We start from the raw sequence: 22,355 nt of genomic DNA, 5'->3' as shown, positions 1-22,355 counted from the left end.
ATGTTGTAGGTGCAGAAGCCAACGAGTACATACCAGAAGAGCTGACACAGTATTGTCACCAATGAATTATACAGACATTAGCTTCAGGCTTTTCTTCAGTTCCAATATCAGGTCAGTTTACTGTACAGCTTTTAAACAGATATCTATCTTGGCTTATAGGTTAGGAAACCACACACAAATCCAGTTTCAGAAACAGTCCCCTGCACCCAGAACAGGAAGAGAGATGTAAAATCTAAAGTATGATGGAAGTAGTTTGCTACATTTGATATATTCTGAGATACCCATGTGCAGCAGAATTATTATTATTATTATTATTATTATTATTATTATTATTATTATTATTATTATTATTATTATTATTATTATTATTATTATTATTATTATTATTATTATTATTAACGTTATACCCTGCCGTTTTTCCAAATTGGAACTCATGGTGGCTACCAGATAAAAAACAGATGCAATTAAAACCTACCAAAGTTAAAAGCATATAATACATAAATAAATAAATATAGACAGATATAATTAAAAAATGAACTCTAATTTAAAATAGCATTAAACTGTTTCTGATAATTAAAAACTATACTCATAAAATCAGAATAATTAAAAAATAAACAAGCAAGAACAATATAACCTCCTTTTGGGCCTATCCTTAGCCACCTTCAGAATCAAAGGCTTGCTGAAATAAGAATGTTTTTACTTGTCGACGAAAGGACTGCAGGGAAGAGGCCATTCTTATCTCCTTAGGGAGGGAGTTCCAAAGCCTAGGGGCAGCCACCGAGAAGGCCCTATCTTGTATCCTCACTAGTCATACTTGTGCGGATGAAGGTATTGAAAGAAGGGCCTCTCCCAGGCAGGCATATAGAGAGCGATGCGGTCTGACAAATAGCCTGGACCCATGTAGGGCTCTATAGGTCAGCACCAGCACTTTGAATTGTGTCCGGAAACAAACTGGCAGCCAGGGAGCTTTTTTAACAGGGGAGTTGTATGGTCCTTGTAATCAGCCCCAGTTAACATTGTGGCTGCAACACGTTGTACCAGCTGAAGTTTCCGAGCAGTCTTCAGAGGCAGCCCCACATAGAGTGTGTTACAGTAATCTAAACGGAATGAAGTTGTAAGAACCCCTGAGGACAGTGGCCTGTATCATTTCAGACTTCAGGCAGAAATACCAGTCCTGAATACCTTCCCCATGTAAAAATGATTCCATACAACCAGGGAGAGGTTCTGGCCCATCCTATTCCCTGTTGTGCTAGTTTTCTATCTGCAGGGAGTTTTTCATAGAAGGGAGCATTCTATAATGTGATTAACCCACCTACAGCCTGAAGTGGTACTATCCATTTTACCATCTCATTCCCACTTCATTATACTGCATGTACAGACCAGGCTTTTACACAATTTGTTTTTAAGGCAGAGACAGGCCCAGCTTCCACATAACGCTAAGCTAACCATGACTATGCATGTACATGCGAGTGAGCAGGTACTCACCAAAAAAATTGTGGCCATTTCTCTCCTCCCCTGGTTGCCTTGCTGTTGCGCTACCTAGAGCTAAGCCATGGTTTGGCTTAGTGGTATGGTGAAACACTTCCACCACACTTAGAATGTTGGTATGTCTTTACCCAAAAGGGTAGCAAGCTCCCAGTGGGCCACTTTATATGGCTGATGATGGGTTACATTTGCTTCAGCAGATCACAATTGTGCAGGCAGTTCTAAATGGCTATTAACTATAAATGGCTGTTAACATAACAGCAACTAGCATTTATAGAGTATTCTAGGGATCCGCTAGGCCAGATGTTATTGCATAATTCAGAGTGGAATGACACATTATGAGTGGCACAGGACTGCTGCCCCATGCCAAATTCTCACTCTCTCCTTTATAATTTTTATTTATTTATTTATTTTATTAGATTTATATCCCACCCTTCCTCCCAGTAGGAGCCCACAATGTGTAGCATCACTTGTCTTATCCATGTCAGGATGCCACCAAGTTCGTTTCCCTGCCCCTGCATCAACAGGCAGTGATACAGAGCAGGTGTGATGGGGAAATGCACCACACAGCATCCTGACATGAGATATCTTACAAACTGCAGGTGGGAGGATGGAAGCCTTACCTAAAAATGGCATTTGCAGTTGGCAATTTCTTAAGATGTAACTTTTCTTTCAGCCCCCTGTTGAAATCAAGAATTGAGGCAAAGTCTACATGGGAGATTAACTGCCCCCCCCGATTGTTGCTATGTGGTATTGCACTTTCTTTCTAGTATGTTTGCTATCTAGTCAGCACTCCTCCTTCTCATCTCCACCTTTGGGGATCAATCCCACAACAGCACTAGCTCTTTTGATGGTTCTGGAGGAGAGGAAGAAACTTGTGGCAACAGGCTTCCATAAATGGGTAAACAGGATTACCCAGTAAAGTGGATACAAGGTGGTGCCTATAAGCCTGGGGACCCATGCTCAGCTCTGCCTTTAATGGAAGGTTAATTTCACAGTGTCCCAAGGAAGCTTTTTTGCAGACAAGGACACAGTGTTAAAACAGGAGGACAATGCAATCCCTAGTCTAATAGCGTTCAAACACAAATGGCTGTTAACACAACAACAGGTATTTATATAGTACTTTAGGGACTCCCTAGACCAGGGATGGAAACCTGTGGCCCCTCAGATGTTACTGGACTCCATCTCCCATCATCCCTGACCATTGCCCATTCTGGCTAAGGCTGATGGGTGTTGGATTCCAGAAAACACCTGGCAGCCATAGTTTCTGATCCCTGCTCTAGACAAAACATCTTACGATTTGGCAAAACTGCTTCTAGACTGCACTGTTTCAAAGTGCACAGAAGAATCACATGATTTAATGCTCTTCTATCCACTAAAATAAGAACAACTCTTGACATAGAAAACTAGCATGTTAGATAGAACGCTAGATCAGAACCCACCCTCCCTGTTATGCTTGGGCTTTTATATATAAGAAAGTTGGTGTTTTATAAAAAAGATATATACTGGGATGCATTTAATATACAATCCTCTACCTGCAGTATGAAGTTGTACAATTCAACCTCATGGTCTGATTGTAGGCAGTCTGTAAGAATGTTCAAAATGCTCAATATATATTGTTCAGTCACCCTTACAACAGCCCTGTAAGGCAGGCCAGTATTATTGTTCCCAGATTACTGATGGGAGGCTAAGAGAATAGTGGCTTACCCAAAGCCATCCCGAACAAGTTCATGGTGAGGCAAGATTTGAACTCGCAGCTCTCATACTCTGAATCACAATGCAATCAACATGACCTCAGCCCTTGATACACATTCATACATTTCTGTAGAGTTATATATACTTCCATCAACCCAAAATAGGAAAGCCAATACTGATTATAATGGGTTTTTGGTCCAGGTTTACTGTTAAATGTCTTGCAGTTTACCAGCTCTCTAAATCAATGGGAGCTCTTTACATAGCAGAGATGTAAGGTAATATTGCCATTGTAATTTATTGTTTGCCCTTAACTGTCAACACATTGACTGAATTAGTACACCTAAATCAGTAATGTTATCTTCAGATTAAATGCTTATTAATGACTTGCATAAATCTGCAACTTATTATTTAAAAAATACCTGTGCCAAATGTGAAGGTATAAAAGTGTCACAGCAAGTCATACAGATTCCGCCTGAAATAATTTTTCATGTCATTAAACCAAGCACCGTTCTAGCTCTATTTTAATAATTCATGCATTTTTCATAAATAAAAAACAATCATGCATTCAGCCAAAAGGCTTTTTTATGGTTCAAAAGAAATAAGAAAATCTTATTTTTTTCCCTTAAAGAGATCTCTTTCCTGAACTTTTGTTTGCTCTTTATTTATGAAGTAATACATGAATTATTAAAGTTAGAAGTGGGTTTGGTTTAATAACATCAAACATTGTTTGAGGTTCAATATCCTTCCAGCCTAGGCTTTTCTTTTTAAAAACGAAGTCCTTTATGGAACACTCTTTTCAACATACACAGAAATTTGCAATAGTTAGGATGGGTTATCTGTTTCTTGTACAAGTTCCGAAGAGTGTTACTGTTGATTTTGTTTACTGTAAGTGTGCTGACTAGAACATGACAGATAGAGGGGGGCTAGAAGAAAACAAAGCATCATCTCATTTTGTAAATATCGAAAGGCATAAGAAATAAATGTACATCAATTATTCAGACTGTGACTTCTTTTCACTATTTAAGCCTCTGCTTATTGAGGGCCTAGCAGTGACAGAATACCCTGTCTGACTCAAAGCTTCATCATGAGATGTCTCGCATGTTAATGCAGGGAAGTTAAGGAATGTTTCACATACTATGAGAATTAGCAGGTACATGTCTTTATACTTCACAAACCCATGGTGTCCCCCAAAATATGTTGGAGCCATACTAGCCTTTCTTTCACCTCATGTACAACCCACAGGGCACCGGGGCTCATTACACTTCCCCATGGCAGGTGCACAGTCATCAGAAAAAGGTAAGCATGGGGACTTCCCGGAAGGAGTGCTGGCTGGTGATTGTCTCTGAGTGAGCTCTATCTCAGAGGAAGCTTATTTCAGTTAAAAGCCGGTCAAGAGGAATTTTTGACTGGCGTAAATGTTCTCCAAGATAAAAGGGGAACTGAAGATTATCCACGGAACTCCGTCGAGCTGTAGATTGCTAGATTTGATCAGGAATCCCCCTGAGATAAGAAGGCTTTTCTAGCAGCGGAAGACTGAGTCTGGATTTCCAACAGGCTGTGCTGAAAGTAAGCGAGACTTTTTTTCTTTCTCTTTTAAAAACGTTTTTAACGAGCTAGCCTCCTTCTGTCTAAATCTTATCAACTAACTTAAATTACTGTCGTAAAAGAGACTTGTTTACGAATCGGCAACTCAGAAACTTGGATGAGTCACACTTTTTTCGTATTATACAACGCTAAGGAAGAAGGGAGCAATTCAAAGAACCTGCTTTATTTTTTATGACAAAAAGCTGGCTTAAAGCTGGAATTACAAAGATTAAACGGATAAGAGACAACTTATTAGATAAGATGATTTGATTATTTGAAGGAAATATATCTGAGAATTTTTTTTTTTATTTTGGATTTTTTTTTGAACGAATCTGCTGTTCGTGTATCTTACTAACTGCTGGATGCTGAGAACTGGATTTGTTTTACATTCCTGAATGTGCTGGAGATAAGAACTGTGTTGGTTAAACAGGCCTGGAATATTAACTTTTTTGTTGCTGGGAGAAAAGAAACTGTTTGCCTCTACATTGGCTAATAATAGAAAAGGTTTTTTTTTTTTCAAGAATGACAACTAGGAAAACAGCCAAAGTTTTGGAGCGAAGAGTTTCAATTGATACACAGGAAGGGATGGACATGTTCCAGAAAATTATGGAGGGATTTAGTGATTTTAAACAAGAGTTGAAACAAGAGATGAAACAGGACAGACAACAACTTAAAGATGAATTTTGCAATATGAAAAAGGATTTTAAAGATTTACAAGATCATATTAAAACAGAAGTGGGTGAGATTAAAAATAACATTGGGCAATTAACACAGGATGTAAAAAATGTTAAAGATAAGGTGCAAACCTTAGAGAATAGAACAGATATTACAAATATGGAATTGGAAAAAAATTTGGACTATATTGCTGTTATGGAACTTAGAGATAAAGAACATTGCTTGAGATTCCGTGCAATTCCTGAGGAAACAGGTGAAGATATCAGAGAGAAAATTGTTAATGTTTTGGCAAAATCCTTCGACAGGAACGAAGATCGGATGGAATTTGAAATAGACAAAGTTTATAGAATTAATTCCAGATATGCAACAATAAAAAAAATCCCAAGAGATGTGCTTGTTTATTTTTTAAAAAAGAGGACCAGAGATATGGTTTTGCAACATCATTTTAACAATGTCTTCAAAATTGACGGTAAAGAAATACAGGTGATGAAGGAAATTCCTGTTAGGCTTCTACGTAAGAGAAAAGATTACGCTTTCTTCACAAAAAAACTTAAACAATGTAAAATTCAATTTAGATGGGATGTTCCAGAGGGAATGATTTTTACATTTAGACAACAGAAGTATCGATTAAATACTGTTCAAAAAGCAAGGGATTTCTTGAGAAAAGCTTCAAGAGACATGGAAGAAGATAAACTCAAAGATATGGATATAATTCCTGGGAAACAAAGTCAACAGAAACAGGTAGAGGAAGAAAAGGATGATGATGGATCAAAGGGAGCAACAGGCACAGATTTTTCTAAAATACATGCTTAAAAATGGATTACAAATATCTAACTTGGAATATAAATGGAGCTAATTCGTCGCAGAAGAGAAAGAAAGTATTTCATTATTTGAAAAAATTAAAATTGGATATAATTTGTTTACAAGAAACTCATATTAAGAAGAAAGATTCTAAATATTTAATTTGTAAAAATTTGGGTGAAGAATTTATTTCGGCAGGATTCAAAAAAAATGGTGTTGTTCTTTATATTAATTCACAATTGTCTCCTAAATTGATATTATTGGATGATAGTGGCAGATTTGTGGGAGTTGAAATCACCATTCAGGGTACAAAAATTTTGATAGTGGGCATTTATGCTCCTAATGAAGATAAAACAAGGTTTTATACTGGACTTATGGAAAAACTATTTTGCATATGATCATTGGTGTGTCATGGGTGATTGGAATGGGGTAATTTCACCAAAAATGGATAGACTTTCTGAGAAAAATATTAAAGAGACACAGGGCAAATTGCCGAAGATCTGTTTCGAATTGATGGAAAATTTAGAATTGGTGGATGCTTGGAGATATATAAATGACAATGCAAAGGAATTTACTTACTTTTCAGAAAGACATAAAACATTTTCGAGGATTGATATGATTTGGATGTCTAAAAATTTAGTGAAAGATATTTCCAAGATGGATGTGTTACCAAAAACTTTTTCGGATCATAATCCAGTGATATTGACTTTAAAAAAAAAATTGGATTTAGATGGAGACTAAATGAATCTTTATTACAGAATGATAAAATAGTGCAGGAATGTAAGAAGAAATTAAAAGAGATTTTTGAACACAATTTACATAAAGGAACAGATGAAAACATTGTTTGGGATACAAGTAAAGCATTTATGAGGGGATATTTTATTAAATGTAATTCTGAATTAAAAAAGAAGAAACAACAGAAAATGCAATTGATCTTGGAAGAAATAAAACAAAAAGAGGAAGAATTGAAAAAGAATCCAACTAAAGCTTCTACTGTAAATCAAATTAAAATGTTACAGAAACAAGTGTCAATGTTGACAGTTAGAGAAATTGAAAGGAAATTAAATTTTGCTAAACAAAGGACTTTTGAATTTGCAAATAAACCGGGGAAATTGCTAGCATATAAATTAAGAAAAGAATGACAAAAAAATCTTATTTTAAAGATACAAGAAGGAGATGAGATGTTGACAGACAATTTAAAAATCCAAAGGGTTTTCCATCAATATTATTCAACTTTGTACAAGTGTCAGGAAATTCCCTCAGAAAAAATAGAAGAGTATATATCCAAACAGAATTTGCCTAAAATTACAGATCTTCAGAGACAAGCTATTAATGGTCCTAATACATCAAGAGAAATATCTGAGGCTATAAGTAAAATTAAATTAGGAAAGGCGCCAGGACCGGATGGACTATCAGCAATGTATTACAAATGCTTGGAGGAGGAACTTTTACTACCTTTACAGTACACAATGAATTCTATTTTACAAGAGGGGAAGATACCGGATAGTTGGAAAAATGCCAATATAACATTAATACCTAAAGAGGAGCAGGATTTAACTAAAACAAAAAATTATCGGCCAGTATCTTTACTGAATAATGACTATAAAATTTTTACAATGATTTTGGCTGAAAGAATGAAAATAATATTGCAACAATTTATTCAGGAAGATCAAGCGGGGTTTTTACCTAAAAGACAATTACGTGATAACGTCAGGAATGTTTTGAATGTGTTGGAATATCTAGAACAACGAAATGACATACAAGCTGTTTTGATTTTCTTGGATGCTGAGAAAGCATTTGATAATTTGAATTAGAAATTTATGTTTAAGGTTCTAGAGCAAATGGACTTTGGAGATAATTTTATAAAATGGATCAGATCGATTTATACATCACAGAAGGCACAGATAATTGTCAATGGGGATTTAACGGACTCATGTGAAATACAAAAGGGTACAAGACAGGGATGTCCATTGTCCCCCCCTTCTATTTATTCTGGTTTTAGAAGTGCTGCTTAGAGACATAAGGCAAGACAAAAGGATTTCGGGAATAAAGATAAAAAAAGAGGAATATAAATTGAGAGCATTTGCTGATGACTTGATAATTGTATTAGAAAATCCCTTGGAAGGAATCAAAGTATTGATGGATAAATTAGAAGAATTTGGACCATTAGCAGGATTTAAGATCAATAACCAAAAAACGAAGATGCTGGTGAAAAATTTATCTTTAAGAGATCAAAAAGAGTTAATGGAGAAGATAGATTTTAAAATAGAAGAAAAGGTGAAATATTTAGGTATCATTATGACAAATAAAAATTCAAAGTTGTTTCATAATAATTATGAAAAACTATGGACAGAGATTAAGAAAGATTTGTTAAGATGGGATAAATTACAGTTGTCATTAATGGGTAGAATATCTGTAATAAAAATGAATGTATTGCCGAGAATGATGTTTCTATTTCAAACAATACCTGTCATATCCTCTGATCTACCTTTCAAACAATGGCAAAAAGATATTTCTAAATTTGTTTGGCAGGGGAAAAAACCAAGAGTTAAATTTAAATTATTACAAGACGCCAAAGAAAGAGGAGGGCTGGGATTACCAAATTTGAGACTTTATTTTGCTGCTTGTTGCTTAGTCTGGATAAAGGAATGGATTCTATTGAGGAATAAAAGATTATTGGATTTGGAGGGTCACATCCTGAAGTGGGGATGGCATGGATATCTATGGTATGATAAAGTAAAAGTTAATGTGGATTTTAATAATCATTTTATAAGATGTCCTTTGTTGAATATATGGAATAAATACAAAACAAGGTTTTTTTCGAAAATACCATTATGTGTTTCAAGTCAAGAAGCATTTTATAGAAGAGAAATGGCTGGAAAAGAGAAATGGTTAACTTACCAAGAACTATTAGAAAATGTGCATGGTGAATATATAATGAGAGAGAGAGAACAACTAATAAAGGAAGGATATAGTTCACAGTGGTTTGCCTATTTACAATTGTTAGAAAGATTTAAAATGGACAAGAAAATGTATGGGTTTGAAATAAATAAATCTGATTTTGAAATAGGTTTGTGTACAAATGATGAATGCATAATTGCAAAAATGTATAAATTTTTATTAAAAATGGACATGGAAGAAGAACAAGTAAAAGAGTGTATGGTTAAGTGGGCAAAAACTTTTGGTTATAATATACAAATGGATCAATGGGAAAATATGTGGAAAAAAGGTTTGAAATTTACATTATGCTATAATCTTAAAGAAAATTTTTATAAAATGATGTATCGTTGGTATATGACTCCAGAAAAGTTGTCAAAAATGTATAGTAATGTTTCTAATGTATGTTGGAAATGTAAACAACAAGAAGGATCTTTTTATCATATGTGGTGGTTGTGTAAACAGGCAAAATTATTTTGGGCACAGATAGGTAGGATGATGCAAAAAATCTTAAAGATAAATATTCAGTCAAAACCAGAATTTTTTTTATTGGGTTTTATGGATAAACAAAAGGAAAAGAAATATGGAAGAATAATATTATATATGATCACGGCAGCAAGATTATTATATGCACAAAAGTGGAAAATGGAATCGATACCAACAATGGAAGAATGGCTATTGAAATTAATGGACTTAGTAGAAATGGATAAATTGACATGCCTTCTCAGAGAAAAGACGACAGATACATTTCTTAAGGAATGGAAGCCTCTTTTGGACTTTTTGTTGAAAGAAAAAAATGAAATGATGATAATGGGATTTGACGATTAATTAAGTTAGACTTTGGAAAAAAGTGAATTTCGTATGTTCTAGGGGACAGGTTTGATATATATTATATACTTATAGCTGATCTGTAACAAATCGGAAGTCAAGTTTTTCTTTTTATTTTATTTTTTTTCTGTTGTATTGTTTTTGTTGTATTTGTATTTGTTTTTATAAAAATTTGAATAATAAAAAAATTATTATAAAAAAAAAGAAAAAGGTAAGCATGGCTCTCCTAGATTTCAAGGGAAATATCATGGGCACACATCATATTCAGTGAGGTACCCACAATTCCTGCAATGTGTGGAGGGTACAAGGAGAGAATAAGGACATGTCCACCATGCATACTTAAACTGGTTTAATATTCACCTCCCCTGTTCAGGAACCCTGAGAACTGGAGTTCTGTGAGAAGAAGAACTGAAAGACATTGTGGTGGAAATGGTTTGAACACAATTCTCTGCCCTGAAAAACAAATGCTTCGAGCCACGTTCAGGCATTACATTTACAGCCCTGGTATCCAACGTGGGTGCCACTCACCACTTGTGGCAAACAGCTGTTGATCTGTGGCAAATTGGTGCTTTACTTGTACCACTTTTTTTTTTTTTTTTTTACACAAAATTCTTTTATACAGGTACCAGCATTACAAAGTGTCCATCCGCTACCCTTAACAATCACAGATTGTCCTTTGGTCCTATATGCTGCAAAATGCACATTGCCAATTATCTCAAGAGCTTGTAAGGCTTCTTTCTTTGGAGAGGCACTTTTCTGAGACGGATGTGATTTTAATTCAAAGCACTCGATGTTTGAAAGATGATTCAATTGTTACGATGTGGACTTGTATTTTAAACTGAAATGCGTTTTGAGTTCTAAATACAGTTATTCCAAAATTGTTTTCAATTTTTGGTTCAACATGGCTCTATGAATCAACTTTTTCTCAGGTAAAAATAGTGAAAAAATATAGGTCACAGATATTGGATGAACATTTGGCAGCGAGGTTGAGAAGTAGTCTAATGACTTTATGCCCGATTTCCCTGCACTACTTAATGAAAAGATGTGTCAGATTTCTCACTAATTCTTTCAATAAATAATTCAAAACATTACTATTGTGTATTTTTCTACCCTGAAAAACACATTTTTTTCCATGTGGTGAACACATTCACCACAATTTTGGCAAGTATGAAAAAATGGTTGGACACTGGTGAAGTAGAGCTAAGGAAGCACATGAGTGAGGCAGGCAGTGGTGATAAGTCCACCAGCTCCACCCCCTCTGTCACCTTTCCCAAAACCTTTCAACACAGAGAAGGTGATTTTCTGAAGCAGGAAGCTCATGGAGGCTCTCCATGTATTTTAGAACCATGGACAATCAGTGCTCTAATGTGTGCAGGGACTTTTCACAAGTTCAGCAGGCTCCCCACTTCATATCACCTTTTGCCAATTGGAAGGAGATGGGAACTGCAACAAAGGGGTGTAGCTAGTACACTCATCCTCACTGCCCTTCTTATATATTTACCTAACCATAAAACATAATGCCCAGTGAGGGTTCTGGAATCATCATCGTCATCAGGCTGCCCTTATCTATTAAGCTTGCATGTGCAAAATGGGGCACATTCGTCTGCATGTTGGCTCCCTTTTTAAAAAAATTGTTTGGGGTGCTAATGTCTTGATTATACCATTTTCAAACAGTATTCAGTGGAGAAGCTAGAGTTCAGAGGCATATTAAATCTGCTTTTATTTAGTACCGATCTCCAATGAAGTAATTGTGTAGGTAAGGCAAATGGTTGTTTTTGGAGGGGAGGGTGGGTGAATGGTTAAATAGATGGAAATGTCAATGATGTGCCAAAATGTTCTTCAGAAAATGAGAATGTAATTCAGTGTCTGCCAAATGCTTTTTTCTATCTCAGAATAAGCACTGAACTAGAAATTTGCAAGCAAAATGGAGGACATATTGTGTTTTAATGTTGCTGCAAACTAGGCTAATCCACTCTATTGGGCACAGCCACAAGAGAAGCTTTACAACAGAGCATCTCACGAGGTGACTTTCTAAAGCTCTGCCATAGCCATTAACTTTACATATTCTCATTAGATTCATAAGACTAGACAATTCTGGGATTTCCTAGGCACTTTTCACGCCCACCACAAAATATCAAGGAAAGAGATGGGAGAAAAAGAAAGCACTGGAAGCAGGGGGAAAAACGCACCCAGTTTAATACAAACATTATAAATATAACATGAACCCAAAGCAAATGGAAGCCAAATGGGCTGGCAGCTAAGGTTGTTGGGAGAATCATGTACTTAACTATCTGCTCCCCTGCATAAATGAGTACAAGGAAGTTGTAAGCCCCCCAAAGCCCCCCACTTAGAAATTCAGGGACGTTACAAGTTCCCCAGCTGACTGAGTATTGCAGCCAAATACACATGTAGAGCAACAATAGAACTCCAATAATCTGTTTAAAAAATGAAAAACAGCCTTGCCTTATTAGGCAATCATTTTAAGCAAAGGACCAAGTGGTAGAGGTGTGCTTGGTCCTCTTTCCATCAACTGTTTTTGTTCAAAATCAACACACACACACACCCAGCTACATTCCCTCTTCCAGATGCATATTTATGGTAAATACTCATCTGGCACCCCCTAGAAGGGTCAAAAACAGGTGGTGGTGGAGAGAGATTTTGAGTGGTTAAAGGGCTAGTGCAAAAAGCATGGAGCTTCTCTGCCTGACACACACCAACGTTCCACTCAAAATGACAACCTCCTAAAACTGTTTGTCAACCTATCACTGCACTCATTTGCATCATGTAATATCTAGTTTATCAAGGAGAAACAAACTCACCAACTACTCTCTCACACATCATCCCTGAAGAACTCGTTCTTATTATTGACACGGAAATACTTTTGAAACCGAAGGAGAGGTTTTGGAAGAAATAGAAAGTCTCCAACAATAAATAAATAAAAAGTCTTTCAAATACTTTTTGGCTAGTTCCTGAAGGAATATGATGCCCTTTCTGAGGTTTACAGGTGCTGTTTCAGCTCCTATATTAAAAAAAAAAAATCCCCTCCCACTTGACCTGAGAAACAAAAGGTTTGTTATCCTTCAGACAGAAAATGCAGCTGCCTGCAAGGCAAGTTCAAAAGAAGGTGTTTGAACAAGGAAACTTTGTCTTCTACTGCTTCATTTATCCTTCTAGTAAAGAATCGGAACTCATGGAACAGAAGCTTGTGGAAAACAGATATTGACCCTCCCCCCCCAAAAAAGCTCTTTCCTAGATGAATTGTCCTGCATACAAAACACTTAACATTTTTTCCTGATTCACATACACCTTATAAATCAGGTACTGTTACCTGTGGTCCTCTAGATGTTGTTGGACTATAATTCGCATTATCTCTTGCCATTGAACATGCAGGCTGGGGCTGACAGGAGTTGCAACCCAACAACATCTTAAGGATCACAGGTCCCCATAAACATGTAATTACCAGAGGAAGGCCCATCATCAGGTAATGGGTGGCAGCCACCTCAGGCAGCAAATTATGGGCCCCTTTAAAAGGGCAGCAGAGCAAGAGTCAAGAGATATCAGACCTATGGTGTGCAGTTCATCAAAACCCTGAACCGGCACAACAGAAATGAAGGGATCTACACAAGGACATTATGGGCACAGTTAAGCTATGGAACTCACTCCCAGAGGAGGCAGTGATGGCTTTAAAAGAGGATTAGACAAATTAATGGAGCATAATGAGATCAAAGGCTACTAGCCACAGGGCTATGCTCTGCCTCTACAGTCGGAGGCAGTATGCTTCTGAATAACAGTTGTTGGAAACTGGTGGGAAGAGTGCTTTTGTGCTCAGGGCCTGCTAGAGGGCTTCCCATGGACATCTGTTTGGCCACTGTGAGAAAAGGATGTGGGACTAGATGGGCCACTGACCTGATCCAGCAGGCTCTTCTCATCTTCTTAGGAATCTGCACTACCTGGTGGGTCAGGGTCCATGTCAATCATTGGAAAGGAGGCACCGTTAAGCTTTTCCATCTCAGACATACAAGTGTCTTCTACAGTCATCTCTGGTAAATTACATGCTTTCTGAGATTTCCCCTATGGCCCATTTCACCAGCATACTGCAGCATACTGATTGTGCAGGAAATGTATTTCCCAAGGTTGTGATGAGCAGGAGGTGACAAAGGCACTTCAGGAGAGATTTAATTCTTTGTCATTGCAGAAGGATCAGTGAGTTCCTCCATTATATTATGTGATATAGCTGAATGTATGAAACGTCTGGCATCAATCCAGAAGCACTGTGATTAAATATTACTGATTCCTACTGCCCCTAACAAATCACTCTACAAAGTTTGGAAGGTGATAAGAGGCATGGGCAGAGAAAGAGGTTGGAGTATCCCCCACAAAAAGCTTCAGGGGGGTATGGAGGGGATACACCATTTGCTTAATAAACTGAAGAGAGAATTCTGACAATTATTTACCCTTAACATAGAGTCTTATTAAACTAGCCCTGTAGCCATAGTGAGGCCTCCCTTCCAGAGCTGAGCTTCAGCCCCACAGGATTTTTGGGGGGGGAGGGGGGAAGGGAATTGTCTTTTTAGTTGTGATAAGAAATATTCCATTTAAAGAATGACAGTTTGTTTTAAGAACAGTAACACTGTAAGAATAGGACCCTCTGAAAAATTCAGTGAACAAGGCAGCGTGAGTGCACAACAAAAGCCTCATGTGGAAGAGTTCGTTTAAAGCACTCACGATACCATCATATTGGTGGGGGTTTTTTGAGTACTTGATAGCAAAGGATGAAAACAGCCCTAGAGGAATACAAACACTGCTGTGCACACTACAATTAGCAGGCTGGCCGGCCACCTAGGCTGTAGTGCATTTCTGATTTTCCCAATGTGTGCAGCTCAGCATGAGGCCTTTTCAGGCATTTTTTTTAAGCAGAAAAATCAACCCAGCAACCAGAAAAAAAAAATCCAATTGCTTTCCACAATGCGTTTCCAGTTGCTTAATTAGTCCTTATCGACCGTATAGCAGACAGTTAAAAAGTTTTCCTTTGATTGTCCAACAGGAAAGAAAATGTAAAGGTCAGGAACAAGACTAGGAGGGACCCCCAAGAAAGAGTTCTCTCTCTCTCTCTCTCTCTCTCTCTCTCTCTCTCTCTCTCTCTCTCTCACACACACACACACACACACACACACACACACACACACACACACACACACACACACTGAAGTATTTGTTTTCTCTCTGAAAAGGTGTATTGTGAACCTGTGAACCTACCACTCAGAAAACTTTCTTGCATGTTCATCAAGCATTTTTATAAGTTTACAAAATGCAATAAAAATCTTACCAAGTCAAGAACACAATGTAATTGACTTCAACAAGAAGGTTATGCGTATTGTTCTCAGCACCACTCTCCCTAAATGCTTGACTATGGTTGCATTGTAATGTGATCTGACTTTCTAAACCTGGTTGTTGTTTTTTATATTGGTGTTGTTGTGATACAAGATGATTTTTTCTTTAGAAGACAAGCTCCGCCCTAGTTTTTAACTTCTTAGTTATCACATAAACTATTTTGTTTTAAAACTTTTGGTATCCCTTTGTTCACTGTATCCTTAACTTCCTTTTTTCTTATTCATTTAATTCCAGGCACTCCTACTAAATTTTCTGTTCACTTGACCTTTACATAGCTCATTATGTAAGTTAACACATACTCTGCAAGGAAGAGGAAGGTCATTACCTTTCCCTTTCTCTTTCCTTGGCCTGGCCCTCACATCCTCTCTACTAGTGACTGGAGAAAGGTGCTATGGCTAGTGCTATGCGCTACCTCTGCCACCCCATCCCCCACAATGCCCCACCTAGAAATGTGACTGCCCCACCTACCAAGGAAGGCTGATTACATGGCTGTATTAAGGAGTGGGGAAAATGTTTATCCCAACATTTTTCTGCACATGTTACTGTTTGCAGTTTCATTTACATTCCAAACCAAGTCTTAGTGTGAACTTGTGCACACTACAGTTAGCTGGCATATTCAGTGTTGTCTGTGTTCTAATAATGGTATCTAGCATACTAGATCTAAGCATTCAAGAGCAACACTACAGATATTTCTTGGATTTACCGTAGGCATTTCTTTCCTCACAGACATAAGGATTGCCTACTCCCACATGAACCTATCCATTGATTAAGTTCTTTTATTGCCCCCACCTTCTGATTGGCAGAGCCTTCTCAGTGATGGAACACTCTCCAGGCATATTTGTCAAGTCGGTGCCATCCCTATTCTCTTCGAGGCACTGGATGAAATCTTTTTTGTATACTCAGGGTTTTGATGGCACTAACGTGCAACAATTTTCTCCTGTAATAGGTGACTCTGTTTTATTCTGTAAATTAGAGTGTTTTAATTGTTCTTTTTTATGATATTGTTGCTTTAAATGGTTTTATAAACTGCCTTAGGACTGTCTATGCTTGAAAGGGATGACATCTTTTACAGTGCTATCTTTTTATGCCTGCTCAAAAGTAAATCCCCTTAAGTTCAGTGAGGCTCACTTCTAGTTAGCTACAATATATATTGATTTATTTAATGATTTTTTTTAAATCTGCCCTTCATTTCAAAGTGAGCATATCCCTAGTAGTTGCCTGATCCTTTCTGCTCATTTTCTTGTTCACTGCAAGGAAGAATGAAGATGGCCACAGCATGACATGCTGGGGGGCAGGGTAGATTAATAATACAGATAACTGTTTTGCTGTGTATATAGTATATAAAAAAATGAAAAGTAGTTTTCAGGAGAGAAGTGCTGACTCTGATTATTGACTCTGCCCTTAAGAAAGGAAAATATGAAAATATGCTTCCTGCCACTCCCACCCATAAACCTCCATCCTCTGCTGCATACATTTCCATTTAACAAATAAAATAAATGCTTACCAGGTGGGAAGTAGTGAGGGGTGGTGGTGCTCTGGTTTCTATTCGCTTCACATTCTTGCAATTTACTTTGTAGAGCCAGAATTTCTCGGCGGATTGCAAGGATGTTGTGCTTGTCCAGCGATTCTAGCTCATTTACCATGAGACTCAAATTCTTAATCTAGGCAAATAAAATAGCATGAGTGACTTTTGGTTATTCTCAAGTTTGTTTTCCAGACTCATGTTTGCAGAGTTTTTAACAAAGAATGTTACCAATAATATGGTGAGTTATTAGAAATATGGATTTCTAAGAATAATTTTTCCGCCATCACCATTTATGTGGACAGATCTTGTATAATTTTATAGTTTCACTGATATATGATGTTTAGATTGTGAGGTACTTTGACGAAATTGGGTAAAGCAGGATATAAATGTATAAGATTCCTTTCAGTGCTCACTGTGGGAGTAACTACTAATTTCTTACACAGTAGGCCACTTGTTGAGCTTTTGATTGGTCCAAGATGATGATGATATAGTTCTCAGCCATGGCTTCCAAAACATTGCTCATACAGAGTCCTTACTGCCATTTCCAGCTTTGGACCTGGATCCTACTCCTTACTCCTGCCCCAGTTCTTAATTCCTGCCCCATTGTTTCATCCTTGACACCTCTCTCCTATTTATGGCTCAGCTGTGTTTCCCAGTCCTTGTCTGCAGTATAGGCCAGAATGAAAAGAAATGAGCATAGAAACTGGTGAGGAAGGAAGGGCAGGCAGGGTAATTCTACCTTCAATTATATAAGTGTAATTTCAGCAGAATCATATTAAAGCTACTGGAGATTTCATCAAGAGGAATTGCAGGTCTGAGCAAAGTTTTTACCATACCTCTCCATACAGCTGTTCAACAATCACGTTGCTTCCGGTTAACGTACTCTTCAGCTGAGTGACCAGCCTGTCCATTTCACTGATTTCCATTTTCATCAATTGGAAGTCCAACTCAGTATAAGAAACACTCGTCTTCTCCATGTGCTCAATCTTGACGGTTAGGGTTACAATCTTTTTTTCATATGTTTCAATTTCTTTAGTGTACTTGCTCATCTATAAATATACACAGGAAAGTATTCCATTGTAGAAAATGTATTTAAGATACCTTTTAAAAATATAAGTTCTGCCTCACTACACCTTTGCAGTCTTGCCAAGATCAAAATATGATTACATGGGTACAACTGAGCACAGAAGCTTATCTAACGCTGTCTTGATTTTTAGACCAGAATCCATAAGAAAGATTACAGATAAATGACATAGATAAAGTATCTACAGGACAGGAAAAGTGTAATCAATAATCAGCTACATTCTTCTCAGTGGGTTTTTATTTTTATTGAGTTCAACAGATAAGTGCCTCAGACCAGGACAAAATGACACAGGATCCTTATCTATACTTTTTTAAAAATCTGATTGAGTCATCCCATAATTATTTCCAATCAGCAAAATCAATCACTAGAGCTTTTAGTCAGAAATACGTATGCAGAGATCTTATCAGGTATGTGTTAGGGCTGGGCTGCTGCCATGGAATCTAGAGTTCTGTAGCTTGGAGTCCTTGAGGTCAGTTGCAGAACGTACTATCATGTTGACTTAGCAAAAGTAGAAGACCAGACTCCTAGTATTTAAACCAGATGTAGCTAATCAAGACACTTCATACTGCCTGCGGGGGGCAATGCTGCAAACCCATATTCCCTTCTGTATCTAAATAAGTTTCTGAGGCCTGAGCACACACATTCATGGAAGTTTACAAAGCTAAGCCCCAGCCTCAGAACCAGAGATGCCTGGGGCAAGGCCAAGAGTCCCTGGCAGTATGAAACTACATACTACATGGCTGTATAAGAGGCATCTGCATTACAATCTTCTTCTGATTTCACACCAGTTAACTATCATGGCACCACCTATCACAGTGAAGGCCAAAAGGTAGGTTATGGACTACCAAGTACCTGCTGAGTGCTGAGATTCTTGCAAAGCATATTGAACCTTCATGGCATTGAAATTAGGAAGTGGGGCTCGTTGAATTTTCAGGAAAGTTAGGGGAATGAACTCCCTTGTCCTGGAAGAATGTGAACTCAGGGTATATGGCATCACCATAGGGAAAAAATGAATAATGTTTCACAATTATGACTTTTTAATTAGGTTCAATATATGTTTATGAATTAGATTCAACAGATCCTTCCTGGTTTCTCATAATTTTGCACAATTCCATTAACTGAACTTTCTGAATGCAGTGTCTTAAAGGAGTAACAAACTAGTGTGCCCATTCCTATGTGATGAAGAATCGAAAACCATGCAAGTCTCTTTTTCTCTTAGCTTTTAACTCATGTCGGTCTCTAGCTAACTCTTCAAACTGCAGAAGCAAACAATATAAACAGAGGTATATTAATAGGTTTGTCATGTTGTAATAGCTAATTGCATAAAGCAAACCCTCAGCAGAGAGTTTCCAGTGCAAGATTACAAAAGACCCATATCGGTGCAGTATAAGACATTTCAAACAGATGCTTGGAAGTATAGTCCCTTGAGCTCCTAGCTTTCCTTTGTCTCCAAGCCATTTTCAAGAACAGTTATACATTTACAAGAGCCACCAATCATTTGCCACTGAAAAGAATAAGAAAGGGTGATGACATGAACAATATTTTTATATGGAACAATTACATATGAGGTTGCATTCATTTTATGTCTCTACCAAATGACCTCAACTCTGAATTACAAAATATGACCCTGACAAAGCTCTTATATTTTTCCTTTATAAACAATTGTCATAAATGAGTATCTTTAACTCCCATGTAGAGAAGCTTTGTTTTCATGTCTGACCTGATGTGTCATCTGTCAAGATCCTGTCAGAGGATGTGTCACTCTGCATCTTGCAGGTGGGAAAAATGCTGTTGCTCTCAGTTTCTGCTTGCAGGTTTCCCAAGGGCATCTAGTTGGCCAATGTGAGAACAGAGTGCTAAACTAGACGGGCCTTTGCTCTGTTCCAGTGGGGCTCTTTAGTCTCAGTCACACCTTTTGATACATGTTCTAGGGATCAAGGGAAAAAAACAGCCTTCCCTTCATCCCGAAAGTAACCACTGGGTGTGGATCAAACATGTTAAACGGAAGCACTTTCTCTGAGGCAACTTCCTCCACCAGCAGTTGTTTAGGAGGTGCTCAGACACAGCAATCGCTCACCCAGACTCATAGGACCATAAAAAGCTGCTTTATCCTGAGCCAGACCATTCACTCACCTAGCTCACTATTGTCTCCATAGTGACTAGCAGTGGCTGTCCAGGGCTTCAGGCAGAAGTCTCTACCAGCCCTACCTGGATATGCCAGGGATAGAATTTGGGACTTTCTGCATGCAAGGCTGATTCTCTACCATTGAGCTACGGCCCTCACATGGTGTTTCCCTGTGTTGTCTGTACTCAATTCCTACTCAACCAACACAGTTCTTTTATAATCCCAGAATATTAATTCCATTGTGCTGTCCTCTGTAGCCAGGGACATTCCCCAACAGTATGAGGGAGGTGAGCATGTGTCACCATCACCCTGGGCAGTTTTGGGGATTTGGGGAGAGGATCCAGCTCCCTGCTATTTTTCCATCCTGTAGTATTTGTGTGTCACAGCTCCAATTACTCCAGAGATAAGTGCTTAAACAAAAACAAATGTTTCCAGAAATCTGTCTCTGCTCCTCCACTGCCTCCCAGTTGTGGATTTTTTATGCGTAAACTTCTTATCTCTCTCCGATTGTACTGCTAGAAAGTTTATGAATATTTATGGCTAGAATTTATAATTTAGTGTTCTGTCTTTCCTCCTGATTAATTCAAGGACACTTCATTTGTTACAACGTCTGGTTCCTGGTGCAGTCAAATCATTTCTCTTGGACACCTAATTGAAATCCTGCATATTTTTCATCAAGCAACCGATGTCAAATGTTGGTTCTTGGTTGGGTAAGGTATTTTTTCCTGGCTTTCTTGAGATTACAGATGTTGAGATTTATTTGTGGTGTGTTTTTTTTTCCAAGGGAAAGCAAACAACCAAACACAGCAAAAGGCTAAGGAGCTTTGCTTTAATGAGGCTGCATCAGGGCACTGTGAAAACATTTCACTGTTATGCAGATTTAGGTGTTAGAGAGAACTGTTGAATTCCCCCCTCCCCCCAGTCTTACAATATTTTTAGAGTGTCAGGCTGTTATTGCCCTTCTCTTGTGTGAGATGATCAACCCATTGACCACTTTTCATTTGCTATTACCCATATTTTTTATTATTTTATTGCTATTACCCATATTATTGCCTTCCATAATAACAACAGTGCTTCCCTTGAGGTTACAGTAAAAAGCAAGACAATTGGCAAATTCCGTATCCTCAGACCCCCCCCCAGGAAATTTTCCTCTATACACTTAAAATAAGGCCCTCAACCAATGAAAACATTTCAACTGATTAATCGTATGCTTTTTAACCACTGATTTTTATCAACTGCATATCCGTAGAACCAACACCTCAGGACACTTGCCTTTTTAAGGTTTTGAAGAAAGTGAAAGATAGGTTATAATGTAATAAACTAAAGCTACCCCTCATTCTTTGAAGGAAAAGCCTTCTTTAAAATGTTTTTTAAATTTCCTATTACCCCAAGAGAGTAGCGTTGAGAGACTTCTACTCAGCTTCATGTTATTATTTACTAATTATTTATTTATTTATTACATTTATATACCGCCCCATAGCTGAAGCTCTCTGGGCAGTTTACAGCAATTAAAAACATTAAAAACAAATATAAAAATTTTAAAACACAAAAAACAACTTAAAAACACAATTTTTAAATTTTTAAAAACAATTTAAAAACATATGCTAAAATGCCTGGGAAAAGAGGAAAGTCTTGACCTGGCACCAAAAATATAACAGTGTTAGTGCCAGGCACACCTTGTCAAAGAGATTGTTCCACAATTTGGGGGCCACCATTGAGAAGGCCCTCTCCCTTGTTGCCAGCCTCCCAGTTTCCCTCTAAGTAGGCACCTGGAGGAGGGCCTTGGATGTTGAGCATAGTGTACAGGTGGGTACATGTTGGGAGAGGCGTTCCATCAGGTATTGTGGTCCTAAGCTGTGTAAGGCTTTATAGGTTAAAACTAGCACCTTGAATCGAGCTCGGAAACATACTGGCAGCCAATGCAAGCGGGCCAGAATCGGTTTTATATGTTCGAACCGTCTGGTCCCTGTTACCAATCTGGCCGCTGCATTTTGCACAAGCTGCAGCTTCCGAACCGTCTTCAAAGGCAGCCCCACATAGAGCATATTGCAATAATCTACCTTGGAGGTTACCAGAGCATGGACAACTGAAGCCAGTTCTAGGTTGGGTTCTGTCTTGTCTCCCATGCTATTTAACATCTATTTTAACCCACTGGTTATTTGGAGCATGGTATCTTTAGTATGCTGATGACAGCAGCTCTCACTCTCTCTCTCCATACCATCTGA

At 37.8% G+C, this 22,355-nt stretch overlaps 1 protein-coding gene across 2 annotated transcripts in view; it reads right to left on the bottom strand.

The window, feature by feature from the left end:
- The window catches only part of OLFM4 (olfactomedin 4), a 47,918-nt gene that overhangs the window by 5,534 nt on the left and 20,029 nt on the right, over positions 1-22,355 (bottom strand). For both annotated transcript variants that reach the window (XM_061629949.1, XM_061629948.1), the window contains exons 3-4: positions 17,758-17,970; positions 16,901-17,057 (exon numbers count right to left, since the gene is read on the bottom strand). In XM_061629949.1, coding sequence (XP_061485933.1) covers positions 16,901-17,057; positions 17,758-17,970 — 370 coding nt within the window. The remainder of the gene's footprint in view (positions 1-16,900; positions 17,058-17,757; positions 17,971-22,355) is intronic.

The sequence above is a fragment of the Rhineura floridana genome, chromosome 5, assembly GCF_030035675.1.
Source record: "Rhineura floridana isolate rRhiFlo1 chromosome 5, rRhiFlo1.hap2, whole genome shotgun sequence".
Taxonomy (NCBI): Eukaryota; Metazoa; Chordata; class Lepidosauria; order Squamata; family Rhineuridae; genus Rhineura; species Rhineura floridana.
This window is presented reverse-complemented; position numbering and strand designations above follow the sequence as displayed.